Source organism: Corvus cornix, chromosome 24 (genome assembly GCF_000738735.6).
Source record: "Corvus cornix cornix isolate S_Up_H32 chromosome 24, ASM73873v5, whole genome shotgun sequence".
Classification (NCBI taxonomy): domain Eukaryota; kingdom Metazoa; phylum Chordata; class Aves; order Passeriformes; family Corvidae; genus Corvus; species Corvus cornix.
Genome location: NC_046353.1, coordinates 357,346 through 376,550, shown reverse-complemented (window position 1 = coordinate 376,550; position 19,205 = coordinate 357,346). Strand labels below are relative to the sequence as shown.

Here is a 19,205-nt window from a genome sequence, read left to right as displayed (position 1 = left end):
GCCGGGCTTCCGGGTGCCGGGCTCCCCGCCGCCGCCTGCGGCTCCTCCATGTTTGTTGTCGGCAGCGCTGTCCAGCCGCTCCCGCTCGGCTCCCGCAAGGTGCGGGGCTGCGCGGGGCGGGGCGGGGCCGGGCGGGGGCGCCCGCACTCAGCCCGGCGCGGCGCGGGGGGCGCGGGCGGAGGGGTGGGGGCGGGGGGCGGCCTGACGCGGGCGCGGGGCGGCCCGTGGGCCGGCGCCGCCGTGATTTGCTGCGCGGCGCGGCGAGCGGCGGCGGCGGCGATGAGAGCGGGCAGTGCGAACTGCCGGAGCAGCCGCCGGCCGCCGTGAGTGCGGGCGGGGGGGGGCGGCACCGGGACCCCCCGCGTCCCGCGCCCCGGCACCGCCGTGGGGCCGGGGCTCCGCCGCTTCGCCGCGCACCTGATGGGGCCGCGCTGCCGGCGGGACGGGGCGGCCGGAGCTGCGGCCGGGCGGCGGCGGGGGATGCGCACCTTCCTCTCCCTTCCCTCCCTTGCCTTCCCCAGGCGGCGGCAGCGGGGACGCGGCTCCGGCAGCTGCGGATCCGCCGAGAAGCGCGGAAACTTTTGGGCGAGTCGCTGCTGGGCTGCGGGCTAACTTCTCTCTCCTCCCCGCTCCCTTCTCCTCTCCTTTCTCCCCCCGGCTTTTCTCTCTCCCTCTCCTTTTTTTCTCTTTTTCCCCCTTTTCGCTCTCTTTCGTCTCTTCCCTCACCGCTCCCCCTTCCCGCTCCACTCTGCTCCTCTCCCCCTCCGCCTTTTGTTTTCGCAGATAGTCGGCACACAAAGCTGGTCCCAGATTTGAGCGACGGCGAGACACCCTGATGTGTGAGCCTGGGGCGCGCCATGGATCTTACTAAGATGGGGCTGATCCAGCTGCAGAACCCCTGCCACCCCACCGGGCTGCTGCACAAAGCCAACCAGATGCGCCTGGCGGGGACGCTGTGCGACGTGGTCATCATGGTGGACAGCCAGGAGTTCCATGCGCACCGAACCGTGCTGGCCTGCACCAGCAAGATGTTCGAGATCCTCTTCCACCGCAACAGCCAGCACTACACCCTGGACTTCCTCTCACCAAAGACGTTCCAGCAGATCCTGGAGTACGCGTACACTGCCACCCTACAAGCCAAGGTCGAGGACCTGGACGATCTGCTCTATGCCGCCGAGATCCTGGAAATTGAGTACCTGGAGGAGCAGTGCCTGAAGATCCTGGAGACTATACAGGCCTCCGAGGAAAATGACACCGAGGTCACCATGGCTGATGGAGGTGCCACTGCCACCACTGAGGAAGAGGAGGAGAGGAAGTCGAGGTACATCAAGGGCCTCTTTATCTCCAGGCCCACTGGTGAGGAGAGTGGCTATGCTGGCATGGCCAGCCAGAGTCTGCCAGCAGCCACAGCGGAGCAGAGCCCCTCTGCCTCCGCATCCTACTGCTCCCTCTCTTCCATGAGCCCCACCAAGGCGGCAGTGGACAGCTTAATGACCATTGGGCAGTCACTGCTGCAGGGTGCCCTGCCACCCAGTGCCCCCGAGGACTCACGCCCCGCCACCACCTGCCGCCCCCCTGGCCTCGCTGAAGTCAAAACGGAAGCGATGCAGGTGGATGAGGCCTCCAGCCACGACAGCCCCCGGACAGCCGAGCCCGGTGCCTCCAGTGGGGAGAAGCCTGACGAGAAGGGCAAGGAAGGACCTGGCACCCCAACCCGCAGCAGTGTCATCACTAGTGCCCGTGAACTGCACTATACCCGTGAGGAGGGTGCCGAGCCAGCCCCTGAGCCTGGCCAGGGGCTGCCACTGGGGCCAGAGCCGTCCGGCACTGCCCCGGGCGAGAAGCCCTTGGGCATCTACTCGCTGCTGCCGAACCACAAGACTGAGCCGGTGCTCGGCGTGCCGCCCACTGTGGCGTCCGCCCTGCACGTGCAGCCGGCCCTGGCTGTCTCCATGGACTTCAGTGCCTATGGCGGGCTGCTGCCCCAGGGCTTCATCCAGCGGGAGCTGTTCAGTAAGCTGGGGGAGCTGGCAGCCGGCATGAAGACGGAGAGCAGAGCCTTGGGTGAGCAGTGCAGCGTGTGTGGGGCAGAGCTGCCGGACAACGAGACCCTCGAGCAGCACAGGTGAGTGCCGAGGCCGTGCTGTGGCATGCTGCACCGGGCAGCCAGGATCTCGTCAGAGGGTTTCGTTTCTGGCTGAGCATCGTACGTGCTGGTGCAAAGTTTCCATCACGTACCCCAAAAACAGCTTGTGGAGTAGCATTCGCAGAGGGATGGCTGTTGCAGCTCCCCCACATCTGGCAACCGTGCCAGAAGGTTCCTTCCAGTGAGTGCTGGCTGGGGAGAACAGCTCGGATGAGCTGGGGCCGTCGGTGTTTCCTGCGACCATAAACCCCACCAGTTTCCCTGGCCGGCATCAACCAAGCAGCCCACAGTTGCTACGCTTTGAGTTCAGGGATCTGTGTGTGGAGAGATGCAGTGGGGACAGGCAGCACTTGCCCACCACCCTCTGCTGAGAGCTGGTCCCTCCTGTGCCAGTGCTGGGGCACACCAGCACGGGCAGTGGTGGCACTATGCGGTGACTTGCCAGCTCGGGGGGAATTTGTGTTGCTCAGCTTCCCGGTTTATGAAACATTTACACTTTGCACAAAGTGGCGCGGGGGTCAGGCTGGGTAACGGCGGGGCGAGCGCAGAGGGCTCAGGCTGCCGCAGAGCCGAGGGTCTGTCCCTGCGGGGACGGTGAAGGGCTGAACATCCAATCGCTGCGGATGCGGTTTTGGGGCTCCCCTGCTCAGTGTGGGGGCATCTGTGTGCTCACTCCAAGCCCTGCACCCTGGGGACTTGCTGCGGGGTGCGAGCGTGGTGGTGGTTACTGACACGTGAGCTCAGTGCTCCGCTGTTTGCTGCCTCCTGGTCGTGGTTCAGGGATCAGGGCTTGTTCCCCGATTTGGCTGGGGAAGGAAGCCACGATAATTACCACACCAGAATTGACATCGCCAGTCAAATCCCACGGCTCTGGACGTGCTTTGGCGAGCGCTGCTCTGGCCCCCGGTGTGGCTGCAGCCCCGCGACAGGACAGCAGCGTCCTGCCTAGAGAAGGCATCACCAGCACGGTGCCGTAGCTTCTCCCTGCCTCCCCTGGCTGCGCACCCCATCAGATTTTTAATGAATCAACAGGTTAATTAGTCCTGATGCGCATAAGGCGCTCCAGGGCCAGTGTCCGTGCCGGCACGCGCCTCCGGCGGGGAAGTCGGGGCTGCCGGCACGCTTGCTGCCCGTGAGCCGTGCGGGATATCTGCTGTCGGGTGCCGGAGCAGTGGCTCCCCGTACGCTCAGCCCGTGAACACTCCGGGTGCAGGGCGGCAGCTGCCGAGCCGGGATCCTCAGCCCTGCGCGAGTTCTGGCAGCATCGCCCCTCGCTCAGCCGCGTGGACCCTGCGGGGAGCAGCCTTCACCCCTTGAGGGTCCTCGGCTCCGTGTGGGTGCACAGCCGCTTTCGGCTTTGTTTCCCCTTCTCACAAGTGGGAGAGCTGGGGCTGGCGTTGGTTACGTGCCCGAAGCCGCCTCGGCCGTGCGGTGATGCAGACCGAACGTCACCGGGAGAGCTGCAGTGAGGGCTCAGAGAGAATTTTAACGTGCCTTTCCGCCACGGTCTCAAGGCTCTCCCTTTCCCCCTCCAAGCCCAGAGCAGCAATTGCTGTGGCCGCAGTGGAGGGCGATGCTGGGGCTGTCCGAAGGCTCCTATCACCAGCCGTGGATCTGTCCAGAGGGAGGGAGAGCTGCACGGTCAGATTCTTCCCCGTGCGGTCGAGAGATGAGGGAGCACGGCCCAGCTGTCCAGCACAGCAGCCCCTATTTCACAGCGCCTTCCCGGGTTCAGCTTGTTTTGACAGCCGCGGCTGCAACCGTGGCTTATTTCTCACTTATTCATGATCCTTATCGGGAGGCTGGGCACACACCATGCTCTGCGGGGCTCAGGGTCTACCTGGAGCATGGAGCTCAGCACTGGCCCCTGCCAGCGGAGTCTTAAAGGCAGTTGCTGAAGCCAACGCCAAACTCCGTTTGCCTGTTCTTGCTTTCAGACCGATTACCTGGCACTGGCAAACTTTGCAGGGTTAGCCAAATCCTTTGAGCCGTGTTTAAACTGATCTGTAAGACTGTCCATGTTGAAAGGCATTGGGTCACAGTCCAATGAACTCACTCCTCGGCCCCCAAAGTCTAAATCCCAGGCGGTTTGTGTGTAGACAGGGTCTCATGTGGCTTTTTTATAGTGTTTGCTTTCTAATACGTTGTGAGAATTACCATTTGGGGAGGATTTGTGCGATCCTATTGTATTCATGGAGCTGTTAAACAGCATCTGCGCTGGGTTGGGATCCGCAGCTCTCTGCCGGAGCAGCTCTGGTGGCAGCTGCACCGTGCTGGCTGCGGGCTCCTCTTCGCTCCACTGCCTGGTGGTAAGGGGGCCTGGGGATCTGCACCCTGCACTGGCGTCTGTGCACCGGCTGGAGATGGGGGCAGGAAGTGCCAGGGGCGCCACGGTGTCACTCGTCAGCTTTCGCTGACCTCTTTCTGCCGTGCACTCGCTGCTGTGGTTTTGCTTTCCGACCCTGATGCGAGCGCGGAGGTGCCCGATCAGAGCCGCTCCCAGCTGTGGTGAGCTGGGGGCCAGGGGCAGGGGGCCAGGGCTGGGGGTACCTCGCTGTTCCGTGGGGTGTTTGGCTGCCAGTGTGACAGCTTCCATGTGCTGCTTCCCTAGCAGGTGACAGAGCCCAAAGCCACCCAGCACCAATGGTGCTCTTTGCACAAGGATTTCGGTGAGCCAGTGCGCGCCGAGCCTGTTTACAGAGCACAGGCAGCCCATGCATATGGCGGGGCTGTTTGTTTACACACACACATGCCTATAGAAGTGTAAACATATATGTTTATAGTCTTGGAGCCTTCTGAGTGTTGTTCCTGTCTTCCTTAGTATGGGAAGCATGTGCATGAAAAAGGAGAGCAGAGGGTTGGCCTGGCCTCGGTGAGCACAGGGGGCCACTGGCCCTGGGTGACAGACGGTGCCCGAGGGACGGTCATCTGCCCTAGCCCAGCGTGGTAACACGGCTCCTTGGCCTCGTGGCAGCATCGTCTGTGCCGTGTCATATCCAAGAGCACTGAGTTGTGACCTTTGGGGGGCCAAGTGGCCACAAGCCTTGGCTCTGCCTCTGATCGGGGTTTTCAGGTCCCTGAACGCACCGGCTGCTGCATGATACATTTTTTTCTCCCTTACTGAGCTTATGATTTTGACTAATTGAGTGTAGATTGAGTCGTCGAGTCTTTAATTTTTTTTATAAAAGATTTCCTTCTGGGTTCAGCAAAGTTCAAACTTAATCTAATGTTAGTATCGATCATCGCTTCTAATTGCAGACAAAAAAGCCATAGTTCAGTGGCCCTTTTTGGGGTTGTTTTGTGAAGGAAAACCTCCAAGCTGCAAGGCGAGAGCTGTGCCGAGCTGCCAACTGAGCCTGGCATAATTTGTCATTGGGAAGTTAAATACCTTTAAACTTTAAAAAAATTAAACCACGTCTTTTATAAAGTGATAGCGGCTGGGAAGGCTGTCAGTGGGATGTGATCCCATACGCTTCATTTATGGCACAGTTGAGGATCCCAAGCCAGTGCTGCCTGGGAATTGGCCCTCCATGGCAATGCAGCTGCTGGCAGTGCTCGCCACGTGTGTCAGTGCGAGATGGAGATGCTGGTCGGGAAAGTAAAAGTGCCTTGTGGTGGTGGTGTCATGAGGCCAGTGGAGGCCAGTGGTGTGCATATGCTCCTTGTGGGGCAATTTTGGGTGGAAGGTGCTTGTTCTCACTGTCATATGGGGGGATGGACCTTGGGGAAAAGCTTCCATGCCAACTGTCAGGTCTGTTCTGCATTTCGAGGTTCCATGGCTGAGCTGTCAGCTAAAGATGTGTGTGCGCCAGTGAAGGACTTAAAGACAGGGGTAAGGAGGCTCGCTCTGCTCCAGTGACTGCTGGCCAGCCACTGTACCTCAAACTCCAGATTTGTGCCCTCTTTCCCCATTGAAAGACAGAAAAGCAGTGGATCTGCCTGTCTGCTCCCAGCAGCACCAGTGTTCAGGGCGGGCCAGGCATCGATGCTCCCACCAGTCTGAAAGGCTCCTGCTTGGGAAAACTGCAGCTTCCCATGGGGATCCAGCCTTTGGCTCTTCCTCTGGCAGCCTCACCTCCCCTGTCTCCACCTGGATTAGCTGAGCGTTGTACTGCTAATGCCATTAGGCACGTTGGCACTGCTCGGCATGTCACAGTGAGAAACAGATGCAGTGTACCATTAAAGCAATAAACGTGATAAATCGGATCCCAAGTGCTTTGTGAGATGTTATTAGTGTTAATTTCAGTAGCCGAATACAGTAGTTATTTTTATTTTATTTTAAGCATTCGTCAATTTATGTTCCACTGCAATTTAAACTTTTGAAAAAAGGAGGAAAAATAGAAAGCAAGGGGGAGAGGGAAGGAAAAAGCCAGGGCAGCAGCCCCCCAAACTCTGCCCATGATTACTTCCAGAGTTCGAGGATGACCTGGCAGCTCTTGTTTCTTGCTGATGGGCCTTATTAGCAGCACCTGGCATCATAAGGGGCTAATGGAAACCAGCGTTCCCGGCTGCTGGGCTGCAGTGCAGGGCAGCCGGGCGAGGAAGCTCTTATTAGCTTTATGGTCAGGGGGACGTGCCCCGCTCAGGAAATGAATGTTGCAGCTAAGGTCCACAGCGCTGACCCTGAGCATGTAACCTGTGAGCGCCGGCCGAGACCCCGTGCAGGATGCTTGGGATTTCGGGGGCTCTCTGGTTCTTGTCATGGGCAGAGGGGGAATACAGCATGGTATGTTGCAGCCTTGAACTTTTGATTTATTCAGTGGGTGACTTAACTATTTCCATACTCAGCTCCAAGTGTGGAGGGAGAAAAGCCCCCTTCGGCTTCTACATTATTCCATCCATTATTCTGCATCAGTTTAGTTATGCATGCACTGCATTTGAAAGTGAAGCTCTGAGGTTCCCATCAGAAAACACCTATTTTCTATGTATTTGTTTGTTTGTTTCCCCCTGCCCAGTGGAACTCTGGTTTCTCCTGGCCATGATGCCTGGTGCTTCTGATACTTTGCAGAGGGACATCCAGGGGCGTGATAGGGTCATTGCCTGCTCTCTGCCTGGTGTGCAGCCCCTTCCCCAGCACCGCTCAATTCCCAGGGACCAGGACCCCATTGGCTGCAGGGCTGGGACCCCAATGCATGAAACCTGCCGCGCTGAGGACACTTGGGTGGCTCTTCCCCAAAGCTGGCTGTGGCTGCAGCAGCTCGATGAGATTTGCAGAGCATCCTCAGTCCTCGTGACACCTTGCAGAGTGATGTTGGTTAAAAAGCCTTTTCAGCTGTACAGAGGGCCCCTCCGAGAGCCTGTGCTAGTTCAGGAGTGACTCTCCAATGTTTCTTCCTTTCCTTGTGGAGCACGGGAGTGGTGCAGAGCAGCCTGGGCTGTTGGTGACTGAGCATTCCTGCAGCCTTCCCCGCTTCTGTGGGATGTTGGCTCTTTAGTTACACCAGTCTGTAAATCTGTTTTCCTTGGATAGAGTAAAATGATCTGCATTTTCCTTTTTGCCTGCAATTAGCAAGATTTTTCTTTTATTCCCCCTCTACCCCCCTTGACAGCTTCAAGAGAGGCTTTAAATGAGTAATTACTAAATATTTCCCGGCAGCCAAACACGGGGCCATGGCATCTCCTGTTGCAAAAGTGAAAAATATTTCTGTTTGCAGTTAATTTTAGTGGCAGGCAGATCATGTTAACTGGGTGTAATTGCTTCCAGATATGGCAGAGGGTTTTGTGTGTTGGGATGAAGGGTCTGGTAAGTGCTCACTTCCTGTGTAAATTAGCCTATTCCATTCATTCCTCCTCACCCGGCAGTCCTGGCTTGTGTCATTCTGCCGGTGAGGGGTTCTTCCCCCCGGCCTGGCTCAGCGCTTTATGGTGGAAGGGATCTGCATCCCACTCTGCGGCCGGTGACCTGGACAGAGCTTGGTGTGCACACTGGCCCTGGTAGAGATTGGTGGTGTGACAGGTACCAGCTGAAACAGGGAGAGTGGCACATAGGGAATTTCAGACAGGATGGATTCATATAATATGAGCAACAGGAAAGGGTTCATGCATCCTCTGGAATACATGCAGACATGGCAGGGGAGTCTGTGTGTGGCCAGAGGCCTTTTCATATGGGCTGATGAGTTTCCACTGCAGTCGTGACATCTGCTTTTGTTCGCAGGCTCAAGCCCAGTTGCTCAGACCTGCTGTGGGGTGTTAAGGAGCATCACCTGTGCGTCCGATCTGGATAATCTTTATTCAGGCTGAGGCATGCCTGAACCACTTGGTTTCGGTTTGGAACACGCTGGTTTGCCTTGGCAGCGCTTTGGGTAACATCTGTGCTGACAGCAGAGCAGCAGGTACCTCTGATAGAGTACAAGTGCTGTTGGACCACGTCATTCACAAGAAAGGTGGATTCCTCTTTTTGGCAAGAGGTCACTCTGCGTCTGAAGGAGGGAGCATTGCCTAAAACTGGGGTTGCGGGAGCGAGCCTTTGTGGCCCAGGCTTATGCGCTGGCCAGGGGCCAGGGCCGCCCAGATCATTTTCGCTGTAGTGTTCTTAACTGATTTTAAGTAGATTATGGTTGGATACGCGCCCTGCTGTGCTGGTTCAGGTTTCCATCGGCCTTCGTTGTCTCATTGCTGTTTTATTGGCATGTTGTTTAGCAAACAAGCCGGCAATGTGCGATTGAGGAAAGGCTTCTCCACGTAGGCACGAGCGCTGCAAGGCGCGCAAAGCCTGGCTAGCGCTGCCCGCCCACCATAAATCAGCGTTAAACACCCTGCTTTGTTACCAGTGTCAGCGCGGGAGATGGGCTGGTTATCTGCGTGTATCAGCCGGGCTGATAACCCCTGCTCTGTTCAGTGCTGTGCGAGGAGCGGCAGGCTCGCTGCAGCGGGGGAGTGCACTGGATGCCAGCACGGGTGATGCTGTGGTGTTTGCCGTACACACCGCCAAGGGGACCTGTGCACCCCCTTCTTGAAACAATGCACTTTCATCCATCTGCAGCTTGTGGTGGGGAGGAAGATGCCTGCTTTCACCTTGGTGACCTATAAGGAAGGGGAGCATCGGCTGAGCGTAAAAACAAAGAGAAACTCAAAAAACCCACAGCCCCAAGCGCCAGGCCATTTCCGTTGCCAGTGGAGGGCTTCAAAAGGCGTGTGGTAGTGGTACCCAGAGACGTGCTTTAGTGGTGGGTTTGGCAGTGCTGGGGGAACTGTTGGACTCAATGCTCTCAGACATCTTTCCCAACCATTGTGATTCCCAAACACCAACTCTGCCACAGAGTCCAAGGAGCATTTGGACAATGCTCTCAGGCACATGGTGGGATTTTTGGGGCTGTCCTGTGCAGTGCCAGTAGCTGGATGTTGATGATCCTTTTGGGTTCAGGGTATTCTGTGATTTTATGATTTCCACACCAGGTACTGCACCAGTTACAATCCACGTGTGGTTTGCTGCTCCCTCATAACTACTGGATGTGCTTTTGATGCCGTTTTGGTTTTTACCCTTTTTTCTTTTATATATTCTCTGTATCCTTTACACATATACTTGTAGCTTTGTAGCTTCATATTGTAGCTTAGTTTCAACATTTTCCTAGGCAGAAAGACAAAACAAATTCCAGGATCCCTGTGCTATCTTGGTTCTCCTTAGAAACCAAGGCTGAAACCAGCTTTCCGAAATATACTTTTGTAAACAGGGCCTGGGTGTCATCCTGAGGTGGGAGAATCTAGAAGGTACTAGAACTGGGGGAATTACTTCACCAGGCAGGTTCCTAATTGGGGGTTCTTGTCAGATATGCTAATTTGCAGGATCTGTAAAAATTGTACACACCTCACACGGGATGTGCATCTTCGGCCTTTTCTACCTGACGAATCTGTGCGTCTGAGGATCCTCGTATAAAAGTACCCTTTTTTATCACCGTAACTGTGTTTGACACATGTTTTTAGGACCAGAGGAAAAGGCATCACTTTTATGCTTTTGCCACTGAGTCTGGGGATGGTGCTGGACTCCACATGCTTTGCCCTTGGTCACCTTCCCTCATTCTTGTCTCCACGCAGTATTTATAGTAAATCATATTAGAAAGGAGTGCTAAGGAGGAAGCATGATTCATCCTCCTTGAAACCAGCACTGACATAAATAAAGGCAAAGTGCTTACTACGCGTTTTTTATTATGGTACTTAGGGACAGGTTGTACTAATTTTGGGGTGCACAGAGTAAACCCAGGAAGGCTACGACTCCAAGAAGTCCAGTTTCACCACAGCACAGGCTGTGTTTTTAAAAAACCCAACCAAAACCCAGCTGGCCTTCTTGAAAGTGCATGTGCATGGCAGCACAAGGCTTTTGGGACAGCTCGTTGCCTTCCAGATTTCACTGCGTGTCTTTGGCTGTTCCATTGGTTTCTCAGGGCTTTGCTGTCACGCAGGAGCAGAGATGGCTGTGAGCTCAGGTATCATCTTTACCTGTGAGGATGGTGAGGCCCTGGCACTAGTTGCCCAGAGAGGCTGTGGCTGCCCCTGGGATAGTGGAAGGTGTCCCTGTCCATGGCAGGGGGTTGAAATGAGATGAGCTTTAAGGTCCCTCCCAATTTAAGCCATTCTAAGCCATTCTATTGTCACAGGTCTGGAATAGGATGTGCAAATTGTAGCAGAAAAGGGTTCTCTGATGAGGGGATGGACAGAGAGGATGTACAGAGGATGCTGGGTGCAGAGACACCCTGCCAGCGGCTCTCAGACCGTGTGAATCTGGGCTGCCAGCAGCGCGGCACAGGCAGCGCCGGTGACAGATCGTATCTCAGCTGGGCACGGGCTGCGGTCCCAGCCGGCTGCACAGCACACTCGGACGGCCTTTGCGTGGGAGGGATGAGGCCCCGGCGCTGTGCAGCAGCCGCACCTCGCTGGCCCCTCGCCCCGTGCGCCGCGGCACCGGGCTGGCTCCTCTGTGCCCTGGGGTGGTCGGGGCACAGCAGAGCGCCACCAGCCCACAAACCGGGGCCCCTTTCTGCGAAATGGAACAGCGCTCAGAACCGAAACCCTCTGTATGTCCCGCCCGCCCGCCTCCCCTCCGGGGCGGTCTGCTATTTTTACCAGGAACGAGGTGATTTCCTCTTCTCTTTCTTCCTTCCCCCTGTTCGTAGAAAAGATCCCAAGTGCCGAGCACAGGGCAGGGCACTCCTGCGAATAAGAGCAGTGACCAGAGGCACTTGTCACAGAGAAGCCTCTTTGGTCAGCTCTGGCCACACTGCCCTTGCCTTCTCTTGCACGTGTTGCCTTGGTGGGAACCAGAAGTGTGCAATGAAACTGGCAGAAAACCTGCTTCCCTGTGGCAGGAATCATCTTAGGAACATTTTAACTTGGATGAAAACCTTTCCAGTGGAAGAAAAGTGAAAAGCAATTGGTTTTGCTTCCCAGGTTCCTGTCCTCTCCTTGGGTGAGGGATGAGGAAATGCCATCCTGACTTTGCTGTGCCTCCCCCAGCCTTTCAGATCATCATCACCCTAGCTGAAGGGCAGCATTTGGTTGGGGTTTTTGGGGGGAATTTGGGATTTGCATTTCTGGGTCTGTGGGGAAGATTGCACATAGGGCAGGGTTGTAGGAAATGGGTGCTGTGGTGGGAACCGGGCCACTGGCAGCTCCCAGCCTGCAGGGTGCTGAGTCAGCAGTACCCGAGAGTTGGGGCAGCGCTGGAGCTGCCAGGGGATGCCCCAGACCTGCATGTGGGATTCCCCCAGCCCAGCCCTGCCCACGGATCTGGGGAGGGACACTGGGATCTCGGGATGCAGAGGCAAGCACTTGTATTGATTTCTGGCTTCTCTGACCCTTTAGCTGGAGGCAGCTCTTCCCTCAGTGTTGAACCAAACGTAGCTTAAAGCGGTGCAGAAATGTTTATCAACCCTTCCCTTGCAGCAATGAGCACTGGCCAATGCATTATTTAGCAGGGTGGGATCTGTGGCAGGCTGCCCTGGAGCAGGGGCCATGACCAGCCAGCACATGGGTGGTGGGAGCAGGGGCCTCTGGTGGGTTGTGTGCCAAGGATGCAGGCATCACTGGGAGGAGAGCTTACACTGGACCTTGCTCTGGGAGAGAGACCCGTCCAGCTCTGCCTGGCCAGAAGATGGGAAGAGGATGGCAGAAGAGTGGACCGTGGTGCTGGGGGGGCTGAGTGAGGCGTCACAGAGGTGGCATCTCCTGAGGATGGCACTCAGGATGCTTTTTGCCTTATCCCGTAGTGCCGTTGCCGCATGGTGGGGCACCAAAGGCTCAGCCGGCACCGGCAGCTGTGCCACATCCTCCTCTGGCTGGAGGTGGAGAACAGCTCGCTCCCTAATTAGCACCTTTGTTGCTAAGTGAATGAAGCGGCCGTGCATGGCGAGCTTCCCGCCAGCAATCCGTGTGTCGAGGAAGGGGCCTTCCATCATCACCACATGCAGTGCTGCGGCGTGCAGCCGTGGGGACCAGGGTGCCAGAGCCGAGCTGCTCACAGCCCTCCTGCTCTGGGGACCGTGTGCTCCAGGGACTGTGGCTCTGCTGCTCCGCATGCCCCGGGCAGCCCAGCCCTGCCTCAGCAAAGTACTGATTTACCGTGGGCCCGTGACGGTCATCCTCCAGGTGCCACCACTGTCACCTCTTGTGCCGAGGGTTGCTGCTGAGGCAGCCCTTCTGCTCCGGTCTGCCGCACGTGTATTTTCAATTACCTCTGGTCACCTCTCACACAGCATCTGCCCTGGCTGGCTGGGTCAGACATGAGTTAGCTGCAAGTGTCACTGTGTTAAAGGGAATAACCGTGCTGTCTTCGGAGGGATGGTAACGACGGATGCCTGTGGAATGACAGCCTGTGGCAGTGCTCATTAAACAAGACTCCATTTGGATTGCCAAATCCCTTTGACTCTTCCCGAATCATCTTCTGCCCCATCCTGGCTCTGCATCCCGGCATTGGGGTTTTATTATTTTATAGGTGCTGTAACGTTCAGGCTGTGCCGTGCGGCAGTGGTCAATACGCTCTCCCCATCATCCTCCTCCTCCTCCTTTTCAGAGAAGTGTTGGGTGCCTGGAGCATGTGGGGGCTCCTGGCCTCCAGACGTGTTTTGGAGCCAGAATATCCCGTGTTTAGGGGTGTTTGTTGGAAAATACATAATATTTGTACTTATGAGTGATGGTTTTGTCATTTTCAGTGTCTGTTGCTGGTGACTGTATATACTTTGTGTATAAACTTTGCCTTTTCCTTAGTAAATAATGCCAGGGAAACGAGGGTTAAAAGCATCATGACTGTCTGGGCACAGAGGTGGGGCTGTCCCTGTACTGCTGCCTGTCCCAGCCCAGCTCTGGAGTGGCCAGGCAGTCCCAAAAGGATGTGCAGAGCAAGCTGGATGCAGCCCCAGCTGCCGACACTTCCAGCGCGGCACTGAGCCGTCCACGGGAAGGACCAGCTGGGGAGCAGGAATGGTGCTGAGCATCATTTTCTCCCAACAAATTATTGTTCTTGCAAGAGCAGATTTGAAATCTATTTAACTTTTCAGTGCCCTGTACCCCTTTAAACGTTACCCCTTTAAACGTTTCCAGTGTGTTCTCGCTGATGGGTTACCTTTTCTTTCCCCTTGGGCTATAATTAGTGTCCTTTACACAGAATTGCCTTAGAATTGGATTTGAAGAAGATAAGAATCAAATTACCAGTATTTATCTTGTAAATTCCAAAAGATCTACTGAGAGGCACTGTACAAGAAGGATTTTTAAAATATCGTGCTCTAAAAACACCAACCTCCCCTGAGGGTCACATCTGCAAAATACCTTGGGATGCAGGACAGGGTCAGAAGGGAGACCGGATGGTTCCTTCCCCACCAAAACCCTGCTGGTGGGCTGGGGGAACAGCTTGCTGGCAAAATATCTCCCCAGGTAGGTGAAGGTGCCGAGTCAGGGCAAGCATCCCCACTCCCAGTGGGTGACTGGACGCAGGTAGGGAGCATTTATCTCAGGCTGGGCTTTGGTCTTGGCTTTCATGTCTGGTCCCATGTAGGCTGGAGAGGAGGAGCCTTTGAAATGCCACCTCTCTCCCACTTTTCCAGGCTCTGACCTTTTCCCCATTCTGACAGGCAGTTCTCAGATGATGAGGTGAGTTGAGCGCCAGAAGTGGATGGAGGTAATTTTGGTGGGCTCTGTTTTGGCAGAAATTAAGCATCTGCATTTAAATGAAGGAGATGGAGAGCCCGGCCAGCTAAGACTGTATTTTCATAGCATAAACAGTTACAGAAGAAGATTAATGGCATCTGTGTAAACAGTTCGTCGCAGCAGCGAGGGGTTGGGGTTTTTTAATAGTTAGAAAATACTAAGGGTGGCTGGAGGCAGGAGACACCATACTTCCCTCCTGCTCACACCTTCCACCTCCCTGTCCATCCCACAGTAAATATTCCAGCCACCCTCAGCCCCTCTCTCCCTTCTCACCGTAAATTACATATTAAAGTAGCCTGGTAACTGAGCGCTGGTTGCTGCGCGATAAGCTCCGGGAAATCGATATGTTTGCCATGTGCCTGCTTGTTTATGACACCTGCCTGCCGAGCAGTCGAGCAATGCTCCGCGGGCCCGGGCTGCGCTCACGGGAGGGGCTGCAGCAGCACTAAAGGATTTTTTTGTTCCCCAAGTGAGATGTTGCCCCGAGCTGCCTGGCAGCATCCTGTCAGGGGGGTAAAATAACAGCAGTGATGATATTTGGTGATGCAGAGCACAGGGAGGCGGGTACGATCAGGGTGTGGTTCACAGCTTTGTTCATTTTTGGGGCTTCTCCCGGCCCCTCCAAAGGTTTCTGCTCTGCTTCCATTTGCCACCTCCATGGGTAGGTGTGGGAGTGGAGCCCAGGAGTTTAAGCACTCATTTTGTGCACCCTGGGCAGGGAGGAAGCTGCCCACACACAGCACTTTGCAGGGGGGGTTTGGCATCTTCAGAGCACTGTGCCACGAGCCGCGAGGCAGGGACCGTGCATTCGGCACTGTGACACAGAGGGCCCGTTGGCTGCATCCCGGTGCTCGGGATGTGCCCCAACCCCTCAGTCTGCAAGCAGCCAACCCCAGCTCAGCTCATGAAATGGGATAGCCCTGACTTGAGAAAATTCTCCTCAGCTTCCCAGCCCAAGAGTTTGGGTGCTTTGCCAGTGCAAGGGTGGGTGCCTGCTCCTGTCCCCCATGCACCAGTGGGGCTTTGGGGTGGGAGCAGACATTTTTTTCTGAAATCCCAACTCAGCAAGCTGCATTAATTGACCTTTTGACCCAGTTGTGAAGTTGGGAGGTAAAAGATACAGCTTGCAAGATTTTTATAAAACTGTTGACCTCTCACAAGATTAACTCAGAGATAATAGTAATTATCAACAGCTTATGGTGAGTCCAATCGATGGTGAACTTTACCTCCTGCCTAAAACTGAAGGTCGGTCATCTGCTGCAGCGGAGATAACTGCCACGGGCGTTCCGACCGCCGTCAGCCAGCAAACGTCCCTGTACAGAGGAAATCCCTGAATGGAGCATGTGTGGTTCCTGTGGGAAAATGGACTCACGGGACAGCTCAGTGCAGTGCCCAGGCATGGGGTTTGGGGATGCTGAATGCTGCAGCTGAGCTTCAGTACAGAGCAAACAGCCTCCCTGGCACTGTGCTGGCACACCAGGACAGTGGCTCCCTTGGGATGCTTGGATCGGGGAAGTGGACAAGGAGAGGCAGCACCCTGCTCCAAAAAGATACTTCATCTTCCCTAGCTTTTGATTGTGTGCTTTCACTTTTTATGTACAAAAGATTGTCTATTTAATTAACTTGAGAATGCAATTTCAAAACCACTAATGCTTTACACATGACAGCTTTTAAAATACAAGTAGTGTTCCAGTACTGCTCCGTGCTCCCTCTGCCTCTTCTGGGTTGTTTTGGAGACAAACATTCCCTCCCAGCAGACCCCGATTCTTGAACAGGATTTGAACCGATTTGGGGTGTTTGATCCTGGGTTTGACTTGTCAGTGTGCCTGGGCTGGCAGGAGCCCTCCATAAGCAATGGCAGCAATTCTCTCCATGTCTTTGTCTTTTCCTGGATGTCACCTGTTAAGCTCCAGCCAGCCAGTACTGTGAGCAGGAGCATCTTCTCTCTGGCACTGGCGAGCAGGCCTAATTTCTGTTCCTTAAGCCTTGGGTTTCTCTTTATTACCTTTTTTTTGGTAGAGCTGGTTTCTAATGGACATGCTTCTGTGCACACCCTCACTTTGACTCCTCACCTGAAACACCCTTCAGCCTTTCCAGGTTCATTAGTTTTTACCAGGCATCTTTAAGTTGTCCTGAATGGATGAGGTGGGGGGATGCTGCAAAGGCTGGCCAAGTGGATGCAGCATGGTCAGCCCAGGCAACTTATCCAAAACCTGCCCACCCTTGCTGGTGTGAGACCCCAGGGTGCCCTCACTGCGACCCCCACCCAGCGCATGGATGAGCCCCAGAGCCGACTCCTCTCACTTCCCTCCCTATCAAGGGGAGTTGCAGGTGGCTCTGGGGAAACCCCCGATTTTCCCTCCCACGTGCCTTTCCCCCAGCCTGGCGCAGGGAAACCGGGTGGGAACCTGGAGGCGAGTACTGGATTTGTGGTTAAAAACTTGCATGCGCCACCCCCCCCCCCGCCCCGTTTTTTTTTTCCCCTTTTTTTTTTGTAGCTTAGAAACCTCTCTTTGTGGCAGAAGGCTGGGAGGGTTTGAATGCCACATCCCGGCGTAGGAGGCTGACTGGGACCATACGGCTTTATCATTCATTAATTCCTGTGCTCATTCATCCCCCTATTTAAACTTCTCTGTAAAGACGGGAGCTACAGATGGTCTTTTGGTACCCGCTTTAGCCGTCAGCCCTCGGCCCTGACAAAGGGGTACAGAGGGAGCAGCAGAGTGTACAAAATATTTCCAACCATTAGAAATCAAGGTCTCATTCACCGGCAGCTCCTGTTTTGAAAGCGAATTTATGCGAGAGCATCGTAACCCCTGAGCCAGAGCATGGCCAGGAGTGCGGCTGCACTGAGGGGCAGCATCAGCCACTTTTGCCTGCGATAGTTTGGTGCCAGGTCACTGTTTCCAGTTTTCTTTGAGAATTTGTTACCGTTATGACACCAACATCACGCTCTGGTGCGGGAAGCAGTGACCAGAGTGTGCCTGGCAGGGATGCTGTACCTCAGGTATCCCAGGGCATCTCGTGCTGGGTGGTGGTTTGTCCTTGCTGTTTGCTGGCACAGCGGCCACCACGTTCCCAGTGTGTCGTTTTACATGTGGTGGCAATGACATGCTGAGCCAGGGATGCGCTGGGGCTGCAGTGCTGGGAGTGACACCCATGACACCTCTACCTGCCCATGCCCCAGTTCCCACAGGTGTTTCAAGTCCCACAGGCACAGGGGGAGCTCAGGGCTCCCACAGGGCTGCCCTCAGGAAAGGTTTTCAGGGAGGCACTAGGGCTGCGGGGATGCCGGCGTGTGAGGGGGTCGCAGTCGCACTCCTTGGCAGAGGAGGAATTGCCAAGGTCGTGGAGAGACTGTGGAGCTGCTGGGGCACACGGGGGACATTTCCTTAACAAACAGACTGGCTGGCTGCTGCCAAGGGGGCTCCAGACCTGATCCTGGGCACAGCATTCCTTGGCGTGCTCCATCCTTTCTGCAGGAAAGTCGGGACCAAAAGTTTTCTCATGGAAAAACCAAATTCTGCGATCTCGTTTTTGCACATGCTGTGCTTAAATATTAACACCAATTGAGCAAATTGCCTTTTAACTGCCTTTATTTGCTTTCATTAACGGTATAATTTAAAAGCTCCCGAATTTGCATGGAACCTGTTGTGCATGTTGGGGAGGGGATGAGGCTGCTCATAAATGAATTAATTGTGAGCGAGCCTCCTTGGGGAGGTCCCATGGTGCCAGGATGGCTCAGCAACGCCTGGGTTTGGGACGCCGCGTACTTTTGGCCGGGGCCAGGGGGAGTGGAGTGTGTTGTCAGTGCTGGCGTCCCACTCAGAGCTTGGCTCGCCCGGAAGGTATTTATTTATTTTTCAGCAAAACATGTTGTACACTGAGCAAAACTAATTATGGAGAGCTGAGGCAGCGTCTTCCTGTTGGTGCACCGGTACTGGAACCAGTGCAGGAGGGTAAAACTGCAGGGGAGAGTTGCCAGTGCCGTGCCCCTGTCACTGTGCCCCGGTGTGGGGCCCTGCAGCAGCCAGCAGCATCTGCCTGCATAGCTGTGCCATGAGATGACAGGTTCCAGCGTGACTCCAGCCAGCGGCCGCTCGCTCCCTCTGCGCAGATGTTTGTGTGGTTTTGGGAGCAAAGCCAGCTCGGACACAGTGCATGCAATGCGGTCCTGTGTGCTGCACCATGCAGTGCTGACGGCTCCGCTCAGCCTGTGTGAGCTCCTTTGACACCTCCCATTTCCATGGTGTTTCCCAAAAATACATGTTTTCCAAGGGAGATTTTGCAGTCAGATGGGCAGCAGTGGCCCCAGTCCCTGAGCTGCTGAGGTGCTTCCTTTGCTGCCACCTCCTCACCCTGGGCACTTGGGGCTCTCCCCAAAGGCCAGTGCAGTGCAGATACATTAATTTGCTGCCTTGACAAGGTGCATAATGTTCACTTCCCAACTTGTAATTGGAAATAATTAGTTCTTTGTCCTCCCCGGGAACTCCTGAGGAGGCGGCGCAGACCTGGGCAAAGGCAGCGGCACTGGCGGAGGACAGGAGGAGACCAGTCCATGGCTGGGAGAAACCTCTGGGGAATCCTTGTGGAGGGAGGCGTTTCCAGCCTGTCCGAGGGCATCTCTCCTGGCGGAGAAGGACTGTGTAAGAGCCCAGCGTTACAGTTTCATTAATCAAAGACACTTCCACTGCCCCTGTACAGCAGTATGGCTGCTGCACCTGTCCCTCCCTGATGGCTCCCTAATTTATCTTCTCAGGGAAAGGGGGGATGCACTGCTGCTCCCCAGTCCTGCTGCCAGTGCTGAGGCCATCGCACTGTGCTGTTCTCCTTCCCAAACTTCTGAAGCCCAGCCAGCATGAGGAATACTTCAGGAGACTATCTGGAAGCCCGTGAGCACAGGGCAGGCAGTGTGCACAGAGCAAAG

General features: G+C 55.5%; 1 protein-coding gene across 4 annotated transcripts in view; it reads left to right on the top strand.

Annotated features, from left to right (window-relative positions):
- Positions 1 to 19,205, top strand: part of ZBTB16 (zinc finger and BTB domain containing 16) — a 54,974-nt gene continuing 35,769 nt past the window's right edge. The window contains exons 1-2 of one of the 4 annotated variants that reach the window (XM_039564897.1): positions 1 to 99; positions 784 to 2,125. In XM_039564897.1, the coding sequence (XP_039420831.1) occupies positions 858 to 2,125 (1,268 nt within the window). In that variant the 5' untranslated portion in view covers positions 1 to 99; positions 784 to 857. Of the gene's footprint in view, positions 100 to 220; positions 324 to 783; positions 2,126 to 19,205 lie in introns of those variants that run through there. The other 3 variants (XM_039564898.1, XM_039564895.1, XM_039564896.1) reach the window with 3 other exon arrangements.